The sequence below is a fragment of the Dioscorea cayenensis genome, chromosome 18 (genome assembly GCF_009730915.1).
Source record: "Dioscorea cayenensis subsp. rotundata cultivar TDr96_F1 chromosome 18, TDr96_F1_v2_PseudoChromosome.rev07_lg8_w22 25.fasta, whole genome shotgun sequence".
NCBI classification, from domain to species: Eukaryota; Viridiplantae; Streptophyta; class Magnoliopsida; order Dioscoreales; family Dioscoreaceae; genus Dioscorea; species Dioscorea cayenensis.
This window is the reverse complement of record NC_052488.1, coordinates 21,443,562-21,462,157: the sequence shown is the minus strand read 5'-3', so window position 1 is coordinate 21,462,157 and position 18,596 is coordinate 21,443,562. Positions and strand designations below refer to the sequence as shown.

At 36.9% G+C, this 18,596-nt stretch overlaps 3 protein-coding genes across 3 annotated transcripts; all 3 read right to left on the bottom strand.

The window, feature by feature from the left end:
• Positions 1 to 676: 676 nt before the first annotated feature.
• On the bottom strand, positions 677 to 2,470 carry LOC120281762 (pentatricopeptide repeat-containing protein At5g47360). Its single transcript, XM_039288459.1, has one exon. It carries the CDS (start codon positions 2,392 to 2,394, stop codon positions 916 to 918), a length of 1,479 nt encoding a protein of 492 aa, XP_039144393.1. The 5' UTR covers positions 2,395 to 2,470; the 3' UTR covers positions 677 to 915.
• Positions 2,471 to 3,095: 625 nt separating this feature from the next.
• Positions 3,096 to 4,361, bottom strand: LOC120282555. Its single transcript, XM_039289387.1, has one exon. The coding sequence runs from the start codon at positions 4,340 to 4,342 to the stop codon at positions 3,245 to 3,247; it is 1,098 nt and encodes a 365-aa protein (XP_039145321.1). The 5' UTR covers positions 4,343 to 4,361; the 3' UTR covers positions 3,096 to 3,244.
• Positions 4,362 to 5,001: 640 nt separating this feature from the next.
• Positions 5,002 to 10,965, bottom strand: LOC120282590 (protein POLLEN DEFECTIVE IN GUIDANCE 1). The gene is made up of 11 exons (XM_039289428.1): positions 10,354 to 10,965; positions 9,152 to 9,303; positions 8,566 to 8,669; positions 8,023 to 8,111; positions 7,811 to 7,884; positions 7,573 to 7,723; positions 7,327 to 7,494; positions 6,335 to 6,432; positions 6,083 to 6,205; positions 5,859 to 5,927; positions 5,002 to 5,767 (listed from the first exon to the last, which is right to left on the bottom strand). Exons 1-11 carry the CDS (start codon positions 10,649 to 10,651, stop codon positions 5,567 to 5,569), a joined length of 1,527 nt encoding a protein of 508 aa, XP_039145362.1. The 5' UTR covers positions 10,652 to 10,965; the 3' UTR covers positions 5,002 to 5,566.
• Between the last annotated feature and the right edge of the window lie 7,631 nt (positions 10,966 to 18,596).

Below are 18,596 nucleotides of genomic sequence, written 5' to 3'. Positions count from 1 at the left end.
AGGGATTCCAAATTGATGCTCAGATCTGCGAGAAAACCCAAAGATCGAACCTCAGATCCCAGAAAATTAGGGTTAGGGTCCACAAGATAGCGACACCGACCGAGACGAAAGGACCGCTCGAATGAAAAATTGTGTTTTTCTGTTTTCCTCGCAACGACTTTGATTTTATTTTCCACAGTTGAATATTATTATTTCAGCCAATCATATGCTGCCACGTGTACACCCAGTTTTGAACATTATTATTTTCCCCTTATTTTCCTAAGTTTCATTAATATTAGATTTGGACAAAAATAAGTTTTAATTTGAAAATTTAAGTTTTTCCAAGCCAAAATATATGACTGATAAACTAAAAAGAAAAAGGAAAGTCAATGAATTTCTGGGAGAGGAAAAAAATGGCATTGGGTCAATCGGAATAAATAGTATTATGTCCATGTCCATGATACACGCTATGACATTGACATCAGACACTAGATCATGGTTTTTGTATTCTTGAAAAATAGAGGTAAAATAAAAGAAAGAAAAAGAAGGAATGGAAATGGTCAAACAGAACATTATTCTTCTTCTTCTTCTTCTTCTTCTTCTTTTTTCATGTTTTGCCTACACGTTTCCTCAATGCAAACACGTTCTTGGCCTATGTTTTTATTTAAGGTAATTAAGAAACAGAAGAGATAAATATTATTCATATAGATTAAATTTCACACTTTATTCTCAATCCTCATCCAATGTCTAATAATTTTATGGCACAAAATCCTCAGGGCAAACCAATGTGCCCATAAATTTGACGTCATAAACAAAACAACAAGTGCACACTCCTTCACATTCTTGAACATGACGACGATGATTCTCTTTCTCCATTGATTTTGATGGAGTCCATAATAATTAAGAGTGAACCATGTCTATTAGCACAAACAAGAATCAAACATGAAGATGATGTTCTTGCACATCCAAATCTCCCTTCAATTTTGGAGAAACTTCAGTTAGATTCACTACTTCTGATGCCAAATGATCTTCACCAATGCTTCTCAACAACTCAACAACAGCATTAGCACAAGCAACATCAACCTGAACTCCATTCTCAACTACTCTCCTAACCATCACCAATGCTTCATCTTTGTAACCATGCTTGCAAAGACCAACTAAAATCTTACAGTATACATCTGAACTAAAGCACAACACTCCATTCACCTCCAATTCACTGAACAACTGGTTCGCCTCGACAAACCTACTCTTCGAGCACAGCTCCCTTACTAACGAATTGCTCGCCGGAGCATCCGGCCTGAGGCCCTTCTCAAGCATCGTTCTCATAATTCTCTCGGCCGCATTGCAATCGTCAATGCTCAACAAACACATGATTAGCAAACTATGACATTGCTCACTGGAAATACTCCCTTCTCCAACCATTCTGTCGATCAATTCATAGGCATTACCCACTCGGCCATGGCTGCAAAACCCGGCGAGGAGAGTTCTCACTGTGACTCTATTTGGCCGGCAATTGTTGCTTTTCATTCGGTCTAAGACCCCCAATGCGTCTTCTAGTTTGCTGTTTTCACAGAGCCATTTCATCAAACAGGTGTAGGTCACAACGTTTGGCAAGCAAGCAGGGTCACCAGCATGCTCCATCTCGCTTAGAATTTCCATTGCTTTATCAAACTCGCCAACGGCGCAAGCCCCGTCGAACAACGCGGAAAGCACGACCTTGTTCGGTGAGCACCCGTTTGCTCGCATTTGGCTGAGAATGCCGCAGGCTTCACTGACCTGGTTGGCTGCGCAGAGCGCTTTGATTACCAGAACGTAAGTGACGATATCGGGGCGAAGCCCCGAAGCAAGCATTTCATCAAACAGCTTAAGAGCGAGGCTCGCGTGATGGGTCTCGAGGTTGTGGGCGAGAAGACGGAGCACGGTGTTGAAGAATGGGGTGTCTGGGTGGCAGCCGAAGGAGGGCATTTGGTTGAAGAGGGAGAGTGCGGGGCTGATGAGGTTGGAATGGAAGCAGAGGTTGAGGATGATCTTGAAGGTTCGGAGAGAGACAGGGACGGAGTTCCGACGATAGGAGTCGAGGAGGAGGACGAGAGCTTCGGGGTGGATGCGGAGGCGGAGGGAGTGCGAGGCGGCGGCGTAGGCGAAGGCGGAGTGGCGGTGGGAACGGTGAAGGCCGGCCCAGATGAAGAAGCGGAGGGCTGGGATGGGAAGCGAAGGGATGGAGTCGAGGACGGATTGGATGGTGGAGGGGGAGAGAGGGAGTGGGGATTGAGAGAGGGCGAGCTCAAGATTAGGGTTTGAATGGTTTTCTCGGAGGATTGAGAGGAAGGAGGAGGAGGAGGAGGTGGTGGTGGTGGAGAAGAGGCGAGAGGAGAGAGATCGAAGGAGCATGGAGGAGGAGCATCGTTTGGGCATTAATGGCGTCTCGCCATGGATTAAGGCTGTGAATTTGGCAGTTGGGAAGACAGCCAAATTCTCAGTAAAACCCTCGACAAAGTAGAAATTAGATTCATGGGTAATGAAGGATTGCCCTGCGTTATTTATTTATTTATTTATTTAGGAAAAATAAATAGTATTATCACTAGATCTTTTGATTAATTTTTAAAATAATGATTACATTTCCATTCATTTTCCTCCTAAATAAAATGTCGGATTCAAGTCCGACTAAATAATTAAGATGATTTTTTTAAAAAAATAAATATATATAAATCATAATTCATTGAAAAAAAAAATAGGAAACAACACACTCAATCGAAAATTTGAAGATGATTTATCTATATATTATATATTAAAAAAAATCTAAGACAGTGAAGAGATGTTCAAAACTAACAAAATTCATTAGCAAAGTTGACAAAATAAACACTATCTATGTATATATATTAAATAGAGACTAGAAGAGCTCATGCTTAATATTTTAATATTTTTAAAGCTCAATGACTAAAATAAACAGGATATATAGTTAGGGGAAACCGCACTATCCCTTCCCAGTTCCCACCCGCCACATGGGTGCCTGATTAGTTTAAAAAGCTTTTCCACCAAATAATAATAACAAGTTCATATATATATATATATATAAAAACACCACTTGCATGAGTAATTAAACACAAATGCCATCTGTGAAATAACTCAAACATGAATCAATTTCTTCAGTTCTCTACAACTCATTCCTTTATTTTCATCCCTCTACTCTACACTTGTGTTGGCTTGATCAATATCCATGAGCTAATTAAAATTGAAAAGATAAGGACCATAAATAATTGTACCATTACCAAGAGTTCTTCAGCGGCTTCTCAAGCAAAGCAGAGATATACATCTCCCTAATCTCCGGTCCTCTATCAAGCTTCCTCCCCACAACCCATTTCACCTTCTCAAACCCAACACTCTCAATAACCCCAACATACACCTCCATCTGATCCTCCACAAAAAAAAAATGATCCAACCAAAAAACCCCACCAGGTCTCAGCACACGATAAACATCAAACATAATAAAGTGCAACAACGTCGTAGGAATCCAGTTACTCAAAACATGCATGGAATGCACAATATCAAGTGTATTATCAAAGAAAGGCAACCTCTGAGACACACTCACGTACAAAGGAACAACACCACGCGCTGCAATGAAGCTGTTAAACGGGCCATTGAGGTTCATGGACGTGGTGACGATAGTGACATTGCGTTCCAACATGCGAACAGCGAAGGTGCCAGAGCCACCGCCGATGTCAAGGCCGATGCGGATCGTGCCGGGGGGTTTAGAGGAGAGAACGGAGTCGATGGTGAAGTCAAGAGGGTTGGTTGAGGGGGTGACCCAGCGAGAGAGTTCACGGCCGGAAAGGTCGAAGCAGTCCTTGCAGTCGTCGAAGTTGGGGAGGTGTTTGCGGGCGATGAGGCAGGAGAAGGATTTGCAGGAGTATGAGGACCAGTGGATGGAGGAGTCAGGAGGGGTGGACCAAAGACTGAGAGGGAGAGGAGAGGGTTCTGGGAAGTTGGGAGGGGAAGGAGGGCGGCAGCGGCGGCGGGGAAGGGGTTCGCAGCCGCGGAGAAGGAGTTTTTGGGAGAGGAGTTCGTCGTCCGGGCAGGAGCCGTTGATGGGGTAGGAGGAGAAGCGGAGGAGGTCAGGGAGGAAGAGAGTGCAAGAGTGGCCGACGGGGGGGTGGAGAGTGGATGAGTCGAAGTTGGGGTTGTGACCGAAGGGGAGAGGTTGAGGGGATGTGAAGGTGAGGAACTCTGGTGGGAGTGAAGGAGGTGAAGGTTGGGATGGGATGGAAGGGCATGATGGGGAGGAGAAGAGGAGGAAGGTGAGGAGATTGGAGAGGAGGAGGAGGAGAAGGAGGAAGAGGAGGTTGTGGGTTGAGTTTATGACCATGGTTGGAGTTTTGGAACTGGGGAGTGAGGTTGGGAGTTGCTGGCTGTTTATGGTGAGATTAATATATATATATATAGTTTATAGTTTATAGGAGGTCAGAGTCTGAGATGGATGGTGCAGCGTCAATTGTGGTTTGAGTAAAGTTATTCATATGGACTAGTGGGTTTAATATTGGGGGTAGGTTGGCATTGAATCGAAAGAAGAGAATAATAGGTAATCTCATGATTCTCATCCTTTTATAAACTTTTGATTTAATCCTAGAGCATATAAGCAAATAAAAATAATTAATATGTAAGTTGCTACGGTTTTTTTTTACATAGATATATGAGCATTTATCCATTTTTAATTACATATGCAAGCAAAAAAGCAGAAAAGAGCATCTCTGTATTAGAGTTAATACACATAACAGTCTTATGGTGTATAATTAGGCTCCTCCCTGAACTTGATCCTTAAAATGCTTAAAAAATAATATGCAACAATGAACCATGGAGGATTATCATTTATGATAGTATTGACACGTCTAAAAGCAAAGCAAGTTCGAATGTGATGCAATGCATGGGAAAAAAGCATGTGGGTTTACATATCAATACTGCATTGGAACATGGCAATCAATAAAAGAAAAAGGTCTTACCTTGATTTCCATCCTCTTGCCATTTGAATGCGAGATGGAAATGTCTTTTCGTCAGAAGCAAGCATTATAAAATAATACAATCAGCATGGAAAACTGTTGCACAATACATCAAAGCCAAAGCAGGTTGGACTGAAAAAACAACAACTTGAGCATTTTCCAGAAAAAAGAAACAAAACCTGGATCTAAGGAACAGTAAACTATTTTGAGATGTTTGAAATCAAGCACTGGAAAAGATGCTCCGTTTGTAAGACTGGAGATGGATGACTTGCAATTGACCAGATCAGCCTCTTGGGTTATTAAGCTGCTTTAAGAAAATATAACTATAACACCACACTTTCATGGCATTTGGTGTGACATTGATAGAAGGAGAAGGAGAGTAGTAACCAAAAAATGGCTGAATGAGGCTTAATCTGATGGAATACACAATATTCTTTGTGTAGTGCTGCCATCAGGTCTTCATCTGAACATTAGGCCAAAAATGTACTCACCGGGTGGCTGTATCTCATCTTATTAAAGCCATCATTGCTGCGGTGATGAATAGAGAGAACCATGAGCCCATTGATGAGAATAGATTTGTGTATAACAACCACGAATTAGTCCTTATGTTGTTTTCTCTCCAAACGCTGATTGAGATACCAGGTAGCAAGGCTCCGGAGGCTTAAGCTGACTAATACCTTCCAAATGGCAAGCATGATGTATGTCAGACCAGACCAGGAAATGATCCAGAATAATCTCCACAGAAGTGGCCCAGAGGGAAGAAGGGTCGCATAAATTGGAGCCATTACTCGAAAAACCTGCAACATTTGAGGTAAAGAAGAAGAGGTCTAAACATAAAATACAAGTGACACAAAAAGTGAGCTGATTTGCTATAACTGTACAACATACCACACACGCGGGAGCAAGAGGAATGAATGTAAGGTTTTTGCGATGGTCTTCAGGGTTCTCATTTAGAGTCTGAACAAGTAAATAAAAATAAATGTCAGCGTCTTGAGAGAGGAAGCTCTAAAGGCTACGGAGTAAAGTGAATAACCATGAAAGACAAAGTATAGCAGTTAATACTAGGGGAGCCGGATGTAGACACAATAAATAAACTCAGATTGAAAAGTTACCTGCTTGCTAAGATCCTCCAGGAACTCCGAGTATGTATCTGGCTTGATCTCATTGAACTTCGTAAGGAATGAATGCTTGATCATATCAATGAACACTTCACACATGAAAACCTCGAGAGCATTCTAATATTGAAATAGAAAGTAATTAGACTATCGCCCCAAAAATATGATGCATGAGACAAGCAATGATTTAGATGCATCTAGTAATAGATAGAATGCTCATTAGTCATTAGTTAAATGTGAGAAGCTTACTGTAAGAAAACTCTCAAACCAGGGCCCCTCAGCCTCCAGAAGATTCTGTGCTAAGACAAACAGCATAAAAGCTGTGATGTGGAACCTCTCTACTATATCTGTCATAAAAAAATCAGCATAATGAAATATATTCACCGGGCAATTTCTTGCCACCTATTATGAATAATCTTAATGAGACAAACACAATGTGTTGAAACAAAATCCACATACTTGATTCAAACTCTTACATTATGTCCTGTTTGATGTGTATGACCACTAAAGGATGAAAACCAATGTGTCTTAAAAATAATGAATCTCATCCTTTAGGCTCATCATTTGGGAAAGTGTATAGAATTGAGCCCATTTATATGACCTTAATTGGAAAATATTGCAAGTGGTACATAGCAGGCAATTCCATGAAACTTGCTATATAAGTGACCCCAAATTGATCTGAAAGAGTACCATAAGTCATATAAATTATGGTGAGGAAACCTATGATGCATGAGCAAAGATAGAAACAATAAACTTCAGAAAGCCCAACTCAACCTCAACCTTGTGATTTTAGTAAATAACTTGAGGACACATTATGCAAAGAATCAACAGGCAAACATCCTAAATCAACAGATAATTATGTGTAACAGCAACTATATGCAACAGCTTAAATCTATTTATGTCAGATAAACATGCTCATATTGATGCTATCAAGTCTTCATTGCTAAAGTAAAAATACATGCTTGCCGTATAAGGCTCAGATGTCTTTTAGGTTAACTTTAGAAAACTCTAACCTTTCTCTTATTTAAAAGAGTTGTGCTTCAATGGCACAGTGAGAGAAAGATCATTCTTTTAGTACTTAGATATACATCCTTTTCTTGCTTGTTTTGGATCACATTAAAATTCACCATTTACTGGCAAGATCACAGCTAAAATGAGAAAAGACAACAAGAAAACTGCAGATTCCCTTCCACAGCAATCAGGAAAATTAAGTAGGTAAAACATAGAGGAAAGCAACTTACCATGGTATACCAAACTGCGGAGATTATCTTTGCTGACACGCTTAAAAACATTGCTTTTTATCTCTGCGAAATTATTTGACACCAGTAATGCAAGTAAAGCATTATTGTGGGCAACAATGCAGGTTGACAATGTGACTGCTTGAGCCAATAAGATGAAAGAATGCACAAGTTTGGCTGGTTAAGGATAACTTCATATAATGCATCCAAGGAAACAAAAACAGAAATAGAACAACTAGTAAAGGATATTGAATGCAATGATAGCTATTGTTTCATCAAGAATGAATCTCATCAATTCAAACGTCATGTTATCCGAAGAAGAATTCGCCAACCCCTCAGCAGAACTAAATAGAACTTGCAAAACATCTTCCCCAAAAGATTGACAAAGTTTATCAAATATCTGCCATAAATGTGAATAGATAGGTAAACTGAACTAAAAAAACACAATGAGAAGTACACTGACCTAGCATCGGCTTATATCACTGACCTCTAATACATTGTACACCACATACAATTTGATTGTACCTTGCCCACGTATAAAATGATATATTAAGCTGATATCTGTTGAACAACATTGATTCCAAAGAAAAATAATTGCTCCATATAAGATATCAACATACTATAAATCACTGATAAATGTCCAATTTCAGAGATCAAAGAACTACAACAGAATCTTGAAGCAGCAAGCAAATACAGTACCTGTCAATTGCAGAGTGGTAACACCCAAAATCAAAATGATGAAACAACCAAAATCAGATAATTCAGCAGCATTTGGTCTCTGAAACTGTCTGTTACAAATACACTTGATTAAAATACTAACTTTACCCGTTGCTCGCACCCACACCAATGCAATCCCATATAGTTTGTGAGATATATATATATATATATATATGTATGCAGATTCTGATATTTATAATTACAACTGTATGAGGCAATTAAATTTTTGAGAATGATATTCAGAGAAATTCCTTCACATTATTATGCATTTATAGAGTGTGTGTTCTCTCATTGAATTGCAAAATACATAATAAATTGTCATCAACATTTTCAATATCAATTGCTTCTTCAATCAGGTATTTCTACATGCGCAACTGGGTTCAAACAGGTCAACATAATTACCACTTTCAACCATAACATGCATAAAAAAGTGCTCTGTTAATTACATAAGTCCATGAAACACTGCCAAAAAAGAAAAAAAAAATGCCTCATCTCAAATAACCCATACTGCATTTCACAACTCACCTCGTCTTCAAAAAGCTCCATATAGTCATTATTATTCTTGCCGGCATAAGTGTAAGCAGTGACAAAAATGAGTCCAAACAGACAAAAAAGCCAGCAAGAATGAGCTGCAGAATAATATTGACTGTCAGAGGTCCCCTTCCTTAAGAAAAATGTTGTAAACTTATTAAAACATAAACAATTAAACAGAATACTTCAATTTATATAATGATCAGTGCAACAACAATATTCAACTTCACAACTAAACATTGCCAAGACATTTAACAAGAAATAAATAAATTCCTCCCCTTCTTTTTTATAATCCATAGTAATCCAATTCCTTTCAATATTCTGTATGCATATATTCCTACTAGATTGAAGCTTGAGGATATTACTGCAGTAAATTTCTATAAATGTGACACAGCCAGTTGCTTGATGGGTAAGCATTCAGTAAGAATGATTACAGCAGACAAAGTGACTGATGCTTTTTAAGCAGCACAAGTAATTGACTCAAGTTGTCATCAAAAGCCAGAAATGATAAATGGCCACATCAATTTTCCATCCTCACAAATCATTCCTACCAAAAGAAATAGTAAAAGCACAAGCATACCCGTTCACATCTCAATGGCACATGAAACATAGTGTTATAGACCCTTTGTCTTTTCTTCTCATTTCCAACAGATATGGTGCTCCTAAGGGAATTGCCACTATAGATTTCTCTGATGAAGTATCTCAAAGGAGATCTTTCTGCATACGAAACTTCTGCAAAAACAGTAAGTGTAAGACAATTCATCAATACATGAAATTCCTTCAAACACTTGATTTATACTCATGATAATGGTTAGAATGGTTATTCAAGTCAAACTGAGTTGTTTGAATTATTCTAGGAATGGCAATTTGACCCTTTTGAGGATAACTTTTCTCAACTTAGTTTTTTGGTGATAATGATTTAGAATAACAAAAGTTGCAGACAAGAAACTTTGGCTCTTCATATTTTCACAAACAGGACTTTGGCGTGCATGTATCACAAATAATTGCTCAAGACTTCTATATATATATATATATATATCAAATGGATGTAAGAAGTTGTTGCTCAATATTGTGTTCCACGAAACTGAGCTCAACATATACTTACTACATTACAAGGAGACAATAGCTTTGTCGGTCTTTATCATGTATTTATAACCAGGCTCACTGCTCAACCAAGTCAATAAGATTGAAAAAACACAGAACTGAAGTATGAAGAAAAGCATTCATAGTAACCCAATACCAATGGTTAGGACAGCAAATACATATCCCTAAATCAGGCAAATCATAATCTATCAAAACGTAAGTTAAAATCTTCTTGCTCAGAGATTCAAGTTTCACATTGCATTTCAAACTCTAATTATACATATTCCTAAATAATTCAACATGTAATCTATCAACACACAAGATAAAATCTTCTTGCTCAGAGAATCAGTTTTTACACTGCATGTGCAGTCTTCTATCACCTAGAAATTCATCGAGTGTGATCATTTATCTTCTTCTATGACTAGAGCATACAACACAATTCAACCTGGTGAGATTTATACCAATAAAGCCCTGAAAGAATTGATTTCAATCATCAGCAAACTCACATTTGGCACGGATCATACACTCTGCAAACCAATCGAGCCAAGCATAATGGACTCTGAGCATAAAATGCAGACTAAGTGTTCCATCCATAGATTGAAAAAAAAAAAAAAAATCTATATGTTCGCAGGTGATATGGTTCAAATAATAAAGCATTATCAATAAGAATAAGGATCAAGGAAGATAGCAGGAACTGACCTCCTAATAGAATGGGATCCTTTGCCAGCAATTTATTCCAATCGAAGGACCCCTCGGTCTCCAATCTAGTAATCCTCACATTAGCCTCCGGCCTCCACTGCCCCGTTGAGCTCTCGCTACTGCTCGGCTCCTCCTTCACCGCCTCATCTCCTGGACCTCCATTCGCCAAATTCCTCTGCCTCAGCTCCACATAAGAAACATGACTCGTCTGCGAGATCTCGTGCTCCAGCTTCTCCACCACCGTGCTCTCGCATATCGTCTCCACCGTCAACCGGCTCTCCGGCACCACCTTTCCCATCTCCTCCTCACAGTGCCCTGTTCTCTGGCATGAACGGATCGATGTGATTCAAAATTGACGGGGAATCAGATGCCGGCCGCTTCTTCTTCCTAGATGCCTTGGCTCGCCGCTTCCGGCGGCCGTGAGGGACATCATCGGCCCCATTCTCGAGAATTGAAGGCTGGGGAGACGAGGTCGAAGGAGAACCATCGCCGGAGATATCACCAGCGAGGAGGTCGAAGGAGATCTTCCGACCTCCGGATCTGAGCGCCATCGCCACCGGATCGAGAGGGAACGGGGCGCGACGGGAGGAAAAAGATGGGGTGAGAATAGCGAGGTATAGCGCGCCACTGAACGACGGTTTTCCACTAGAAAAAATAAATCATGGAAAAATAGTTACATTTGTGTAAAATTTTGAAGAAATTTGTTAAATGTTGAGAAATTATTCTTTGCTTAAAACTTGGAAATTTCTTATAGAATTTGCAGTTGGTCCTTCAAGCTAAAAAAACATGTTGCTTTGATTTTGGGTGCTGTATAAATATGTTTATTTTTATATTTTGTTTTTAATAATAAAAATTAACAAAATATATGTTTTTGCTTGTATTCTCATTCTTTCTATTGAATTTAAAATTAAAATAATTCATCGATACATGTATTTAAAGTGATTATATAATCAGCTCCCAAAGAGGTTTAAAAATAAAAAAAAACTTTTTTTAAGTTATAATTTATATTAAATATGATATTCTTAATAGAAAAGATTTAATGTCATTAATTTCATTAACAGCATTAAATTAATTTCATTAACAGCATTAAATTAATTTTATATTAATAGTGAAAATCTTTTAATGAAAACAAATATATTTTGAAAAGTGGATTTTTTTTTAAAAAATTTTAAATATTTGTTAAAAAAATTTAACAATATTTATTTGGTATTACATAAAGATATGAGAAATACAAATATATATATATATATATATATATATATATATATGGTGTTCTTAATAAAAAATATGCAGTGGCATTAATTTTGTTAAAGCATATTAGTATATGGAATCGGAAATTTTTCCTGAATTTTTTTTTTAGTATTTGTTGAGAAATTATCTAAACAACTTTTATTTAGTATTACATTCTATATGGAAAATGAAAAAAAAATAATATTTCAAGGAAAACAAAAGAATAATATTTTATAATTTAGTTATACTTTTTTTGAGGAACTTTAAAATTATAATTAAGTGAGTATATCAGATACCAACCATGATTTGTTATTTAAAAAAATGGGACATTATAATTTAATTATTGTTAATAGAAAATATTTAATGCCATCAATTTCATTAATGCCATGAAATTGATTTTCTATTAAATATTTAATAAGATATTTTAATGGAAATTGATAGTCTTCCAAAAATGGAAATCTTTCCAATAATTTTTTTTAAAGCATCTGTTTAGAAAAAATTTAACAATATTTATTTAATATTACTATTACATAAAATGTGCAAAATAAAAAAATGTGGTGTTGTTCATAGAAAAGATTCAATTGTATTAATTTTAATATGGATATTAAATTAGTTTATTATTAAATATTTAATAAGACCATCTAATGAAAAACATAAAATGTTTGAGTTTATAATAATCAATCTCTCTCCCTAAAATTTTCACCATTTTATTATAAACTGTTTCATTTTGAGCGATCTTATATAAATGAATAAATAAATAAGGGTTGTTGTTTGTGTTATCATTTTGTTGCAATCTTATTAAAATTTTATTCTTCGGAGTATATAAAATTTACCGTTAGTTTCAGTGGGTGTATTATGAGTTAGATTTCACTCAAACTCTCATGCAAACACTTACATAATCACACACACTGAGAAAGAAAAAATAAGGCACATGAAATTGATAACCCAGTTCGGTACAACACTTGTCTACATCTGGGGTCAATCCCGAATATTAAAAAAAACTACTAAAATAAGAGAAATAAAAATGAATACAGCTCTGACACTCATCCTCACAAAAAGGTAAAGAAGAATTTTCTCTAGATTACCCGATGCCCTACTCTCTCTTATCCACACACTTGAGTCTCTCTCCAGTTGCTCATCTTAAATCTCAGAGCAGTGTATTTTACATAGACGTCTCAACGTCCTAAATATAGTACGTCACTCTTTTAGAATTTTCACGACTCCTAATTTCTCTTATTGTAACCAAGCTTGCAATGCGGCCAGCCACCGTCTGACCATGACTAAGTCACATCTTCCATTGCAACTTGACCCGTAAACGCCTCTAGTCCTCCTGTCCGTGTTAAGTTTAGAGTCGATGTAGTCGAATCCTCCTGATCTCAACCTACCAACAACTAGCTCGCCTCCTCATGTCCTTATCAGTGGTACCTTCACAAAGGTCGCTTCTCTATCATACCAAGATAGTCTTTCAAAAAAAATCTTCAATGATCTTCAAATCTTTTCACTAAACTTGACCTCTAAGTCATTCGAGTTTAATTTTCATGATCTTTCAAACTTGATCTTCATTCATCCAAATTTGTATTATTAAATATTCATGTTTCCAAACTTGATCTTCATTTATTAAGATTTGGTCTTCACAATCTTCTTTTGTGACTAAGCTTGATCTTCAATATTCTCCATGTCTAATTGTGACTTCAAATAGCTCCGCCCATAAATAGCTTCACTCCAACTTAGAGATTGTGTCTTCATTTAGCTTCTCAACAAACTTGGCCTCCAAGGTAGTTGATATTCCAAGATTCACTTGCCCTATTATGGATATATATTCATATAGCCATTGCTTGTATTTCAAGAGAAATCATCGGAGTTGAATATCTTGTAAGTGTATAAACATAACAATCACAGAAATGATAGATTTCAAAATAAATTATTATATAAGCATTTACAGCTTAAAATATATAACAATCATAGAAAACAAAGATATAACTGTTATAAACAAATATTTTAATGGATGCCTACTGTAGCAATTTCACCCTATGTGAGGGCGACATTATTATAACAACTTCTAGATTTTCTTTCGTATCGGCACTATCATGTAGCGAGCCGCATGTGGTAATGCTGTAGCGAGGCAGCACGTCTGATTACTATTCCACCAACCGAGGGTATTTTTGGACCGTCGGATCGAATCGATCACAGTGCGTTCATTCAACTCTTGTAACCCTATAAATACCCCTCATTTTGTATACTTTGGGATATAGAGAAGAGAAGGAAAAGAGAAATAAAAGAAGAAGAAGAAGAAGAAGTTAATTCTTGAGGGGTTTTTGGGTTTTTGGTAAATACTACGGCTCTCTATTCTTATTACTATCTTTACATTTATAACATATATTCTTAACACGTTATCGACGAATTTGCTCATATGATTTTAATTTTTCTTTGGCTTATATAATATATATATTATATATGTGGAATCCATTTCTAACATCTCGAATCGCGAGGGAAGGTTCGACAGGGTAATATAATACTAGCAAACCATACATTTTATTATTACATAATTTCAATCAACCATACATAGGGGTTTTTCTCGAAGCATACATAAAAAACATACGATGACTAAAAGCCACTAAGGCTAATATTACCGATACTTTTTAAAAATAAACAACAAAAACAATAATATTATTATTACAATGAAGTTTTCTACCAAATCTAAATTATCAAGCATCATCTTTTCCTAAGTCTTCGCGGCGACCCTCCGATCCGGTGATCGTTGACAAAATCAGGTAAAAATCTTCGGGGCCCTTTTTCTCTTCTCCGTCGCCCTACTCATCGGCCCCTTCGAGTTTCTCCGTCGGCGACTCGTGACACCTTTCTCCGTCGGCCCCCTACTTTCTTCTCTCCCTTATCTTTTTACTTCTTCTTCCCTTTTTAACTTATAATCACTTTCAAACAAATTTTTATTCCCAATCTTTGCGATAATTGCAGTGATATGTAAACAATCTTGTATATATGAATAGTGTCATATATGAATAGTATCGTACATGAACAGTACAGTATATGTGAAAAGTAACATATACATAAACAGTATGTATGATTTATATTTTATTCTGTACACTCTATTCTAATTACTTGCTATATTATTATTTTGAAGAGAAAATGACAAATATTGCAAAAAGAGAATTAGAGGCCCTTCAAATCTCAGGAAGCGATTATATATCCCACGGAGCCTCGATATCAAGCTCCGATCGAAAGCAAGAAACACGAGGTAAAACTATTGAGGGCTAATAACGATGAGCCTAGTGATAATAAGCCAGAAGGCCTTAATATTTATAAGGCATCATATTGATGATTGCACGAAGAATGAATACTTGACCGTTGAGGATCCACGAGAATTGTGGTTATCCACGAAAGAGAGTTTGAACATCTCGAGAATGGTCTGCTTGCCCAAAGCACGCAATGATTGGTCGAGCCTCGGGGTTTCAGATTTTTAAAAGCGTGCGAGAATATAATTCAGAGCTATTTAAAAATTGTTTTCGATTACTACGTCTACGTGGAGAAAGCGTTGATGGAAGGAATGATACTCGAGAAAACATTTACGACATTTCACGCGCGAAATGTTATATTACAACAACAATATAGAGAAAAGAATTTTTACAAAAATTCTACGAATTAATTTCTTGTCTCCTTGTGGCGGAGCAAAAACAATGAATTGTTGATGCGAGAATCGTCGATCTCGACCATCTGGATCGGCACTAGCTGCCGGAAATTAATTTTTGGGCAAAAAAGATGGGCGTGGTCGCGGTGCTAGTTTTAAAAAGCACGTGGTGGACGAGGGTGGTCGGGGGACTACGTGAGTGCAGTGGTGGGGGCGAAATAATATCGGACCACGCGATATGAGAATTGATGTACATCAGTGAAGCAACAAAGCCACGAGATGGGGTTAGAGACAAAGAAAGATACATGTTATCGTTGTGGCTCGGAAGGTCGTTGGTCCAGAATTTGCGGGGACCCCAAAACATTTTGTCCATCTTTACCAAGAATCACTTAAAAACAAGAAGGTAAAGATATTGAGACACATTTTCTCGACAACCCCATAGTTGATCCAATTGAGGATAATTCCATAAATAATTTAAATGTAGCGAAAATACATATTTAGATATGTCGATTTCTTATAGACTAGTTTTGTAATATGTCTTTTATGTTTTTATTAAATTATGTTTTTCTTTTGTTTTGTTAGAATATGGGCGATGATGAATGCATTATTGATTCGTGGGACAACGCATACTATTTTGACAAGAAAAAAATATTTTATATCATTATCAATGAGAAAAGGCATATATAGCCACAATAGCGGGTCGATCGGGACACGGTTGAAGGGATTACGGAGAAGCGGCATTGATGTTGCCCGAAATGGAACATCCTTGCGAATGAAAAATGCTCTCTATTCCCCTAAGTCTAGGGAGGAACCTTTTTAAGCTTTAAAGATATACGTCTCAATGGATATCATTTAGAGACAGATTGATAAGGAAGGAAAAAGAATATCTTTATATTACACAAGTTATTTCATGCCAAAAAGCGTGTACTTGAAAGCTTTCCTGTATATCCTCGGGATTATATTTTTACACGTATTAAAAGTGATGGAATCATATACGGTATTAACCCTGGGAAGGTTAATGACCCGGAGATATTTAAAATATGGCATGAAAGACTTGGACATCCGGGGTGCTATTATGTTGCGCCGGGATTATTACTAGTTCTCATGGACACCCACTGAAGGATTATAAAATCCTAACACATAATGAATATGCATGTTCGAGCATGTTCGATGGGAAAAGCTAATAACTGAGACCTTCTATAACAAAGGTGATGGTGAATCTCCTAAATTTTTTTAGAAAAAAATACAAGGAGACATTTGTGGACCAATACATCCATCATGTGGACCATTTTAGGTATTTTATGGTTTTTAATCGATGCATCGACTAGATGGTCCCATGTTTCACTTCTGTCTACAAGGAATGTAGCATTTGCAAGGTTATTGGCACAAATTATCAAGCTTGAAGCACAATTTTCAGATTATCCCATAAAGACAATTCGTCTTGATAATGATGGTGAATTTTTCATCAAAAATCATTTTTATGATTATTGTATGGCAGTTGGAATACATGTTGAGCATCCAGTAGCTCATGTACATACCCAAAATGGGTTAGCGGAGTCATTAATTAAAAGACTCAGATTATTGCCCGATCGATGTTATTAAGGGACGAAAGCGCCTACAAGTGCGTAGGGGTCATGCTATTTTGCATGCTGCGACTTTTATCTGGATCCGACACACTGCATGTAATTTATATTCACCACACCAACTTGTTATGGGTAAAGAGCACGATATTTCATATATAAGAATATTTGGTTTGTGCAGTATATGTGCCAATACCACCACCGAAATCGTGACAAAAATGGGTCCACAGCGCAGACTTGGTATATATGTTGGTTATGATTCCCCTTCGATTATACGATATTTAGAACCATTAACGGGGGGATGTATTTTCTCGCAAGATTTGCAGATTGTCATTTTGATGAAAGTCTGTCTTCCCACGTATTAGGGGGAGAAATGATTACTCAAAATGAGCCAAAAGAAATTGAATGGAATGCATCACGATTACATACATATGATCCTCGTACTAGATGAATGTGAACTTGAAGTTCAAAAGGATCATTAAATTGCAAAAATATTGCAAAATGAAATACACGATGCATTCACTGATACTAAAATGGTAACTAAATCATATATACCAGTTTGTCGATGCTCCTGCAAGAATTGAGATTCCTAAGAATCCATTGAAAGAAAAATCAAGTAGAAAAATAAACCACGACAAAAAGCGTGGAAGACCAATTGGTGCCAAAGATTCGACTCCTAGAAAAAGGCGAGAAAAAATAAAGATAAGGATCTCCCATGTGAAAAGGGAGAGGAAATTATAAAACCCTCAGAACAAGTTAATGAAGAATCAATGGGGGATGATATTTACGAAAAATGTTGAAAATTCAATTTGCTATGTAGATGATGGTGAAAGATTGAATCGGCATGTGACCGAAAATAAATGATATATTCATCTACGATGTGGCTACGAGATATAGAAATAAATCCGATAATGATCCGAGCCACGATCCATTGAAGAATGTCGACAAAAGAAATGATTAGCCAAAATGGAAAGAAAGTCTGTCAGGTGAGCTAAATTCCCTATCAAAAGCGTGAGGTGTTTGGGCGATAGTGCCAACACGGAAGGGATAAAACAGATCGGTTATAAATGGGTGTTTGTGAGAAAAAAAGAAATGAAAAATAATCAAATTATGAGATACTAAAAGCAAGGCCCTGGTTGCTCAAGGTTTTTTTCTCAAATGCACGGTATTGATTATGAAGAAACATACTCTCCTGTAATGGATGGAATTATTTTTCGATTTTTAATTGCCATGGCGACAAGTAATAAATTAGATATGCGATTGATGGATGTTGTCACGAGCATATCTGTATGGATTACTTGAAAATGACATATATATATGAAAAATCCACGAAGGATATAGAAAAAACAAACATTACAAATAATCATCATTTATACTCTATTAAATTACGAGAGATCTCTTTATGGGTTAAAAACAATGCGGACGGATGTGGTATAACCGTCTCGATGAATATCTTATAAAAAGAAGGGTACCAAAAATGATAATATATGTCCATGTGTGTTTATTAAAAGTTATACTAACGGTTTTTGTTGTGATAGCAGAGTATATGTGGATGATTTAAATCTTAGTAGGGCACTCATCCGAAATTGCAATCTGCAACATCATATCTCGAAAAAGAATTTGAAATGAAAGATTTGGGAAAGACCAAATTCGCTCTAGGTATACTAAATCGAGCACTTATCCTCGGGGAATATTTGTGCATCAATCAACCTATACAAAAAAAGGTCTTTGAAGAGATTCAATATGGAGAAGGCTTATCCATCGAGTACGCCATGATGGTGCGTCCGAAC

What these genes read in the sequence shown, in the direction of transcription:
- LOC120281762 (XM_039288459.1), bottom strand. Translation starts at nt 2,394, where the DNA reads ATGCCCAAACGATGCTCCTCCTCCATGCTCCTTCGATCTCTCTCCTCT.
- LOC120282555 (XM_039289387.1), bottom strand. Translation starts at nt 4,342, where the DNA reads ATGGTCATAAACTCAACCCACAACCTCCTCTTCCTCCTTCTCCTCCTC.
- LOC120282590 (XM_039289428.1), bottom strand. Translation starts at nt 10,651, where the DNA reads ATGGGAAAGGTGGTGCCGGAGAGCCGGTTGACGGTGGAGACGATATGC. An exon ending in GGATCCCATTCTATTAGGAG is followed by an intron (nt 9,304 to 10,353) that starts GTCAGTTCCTGC and finishes CTGTTTTTGCAG; the next exon opens with AAGTTTCGTATGCAGAAAGA. An exon ending in TGGAGCTTTTTGAAGACGAG is followed by an intron (nt 8,112 to 8,565) that starts GTGAGTTGTGAA and finishes TATTTGTAACAG; the next exon opens with ACAGTTTCAGAGACCAAATG.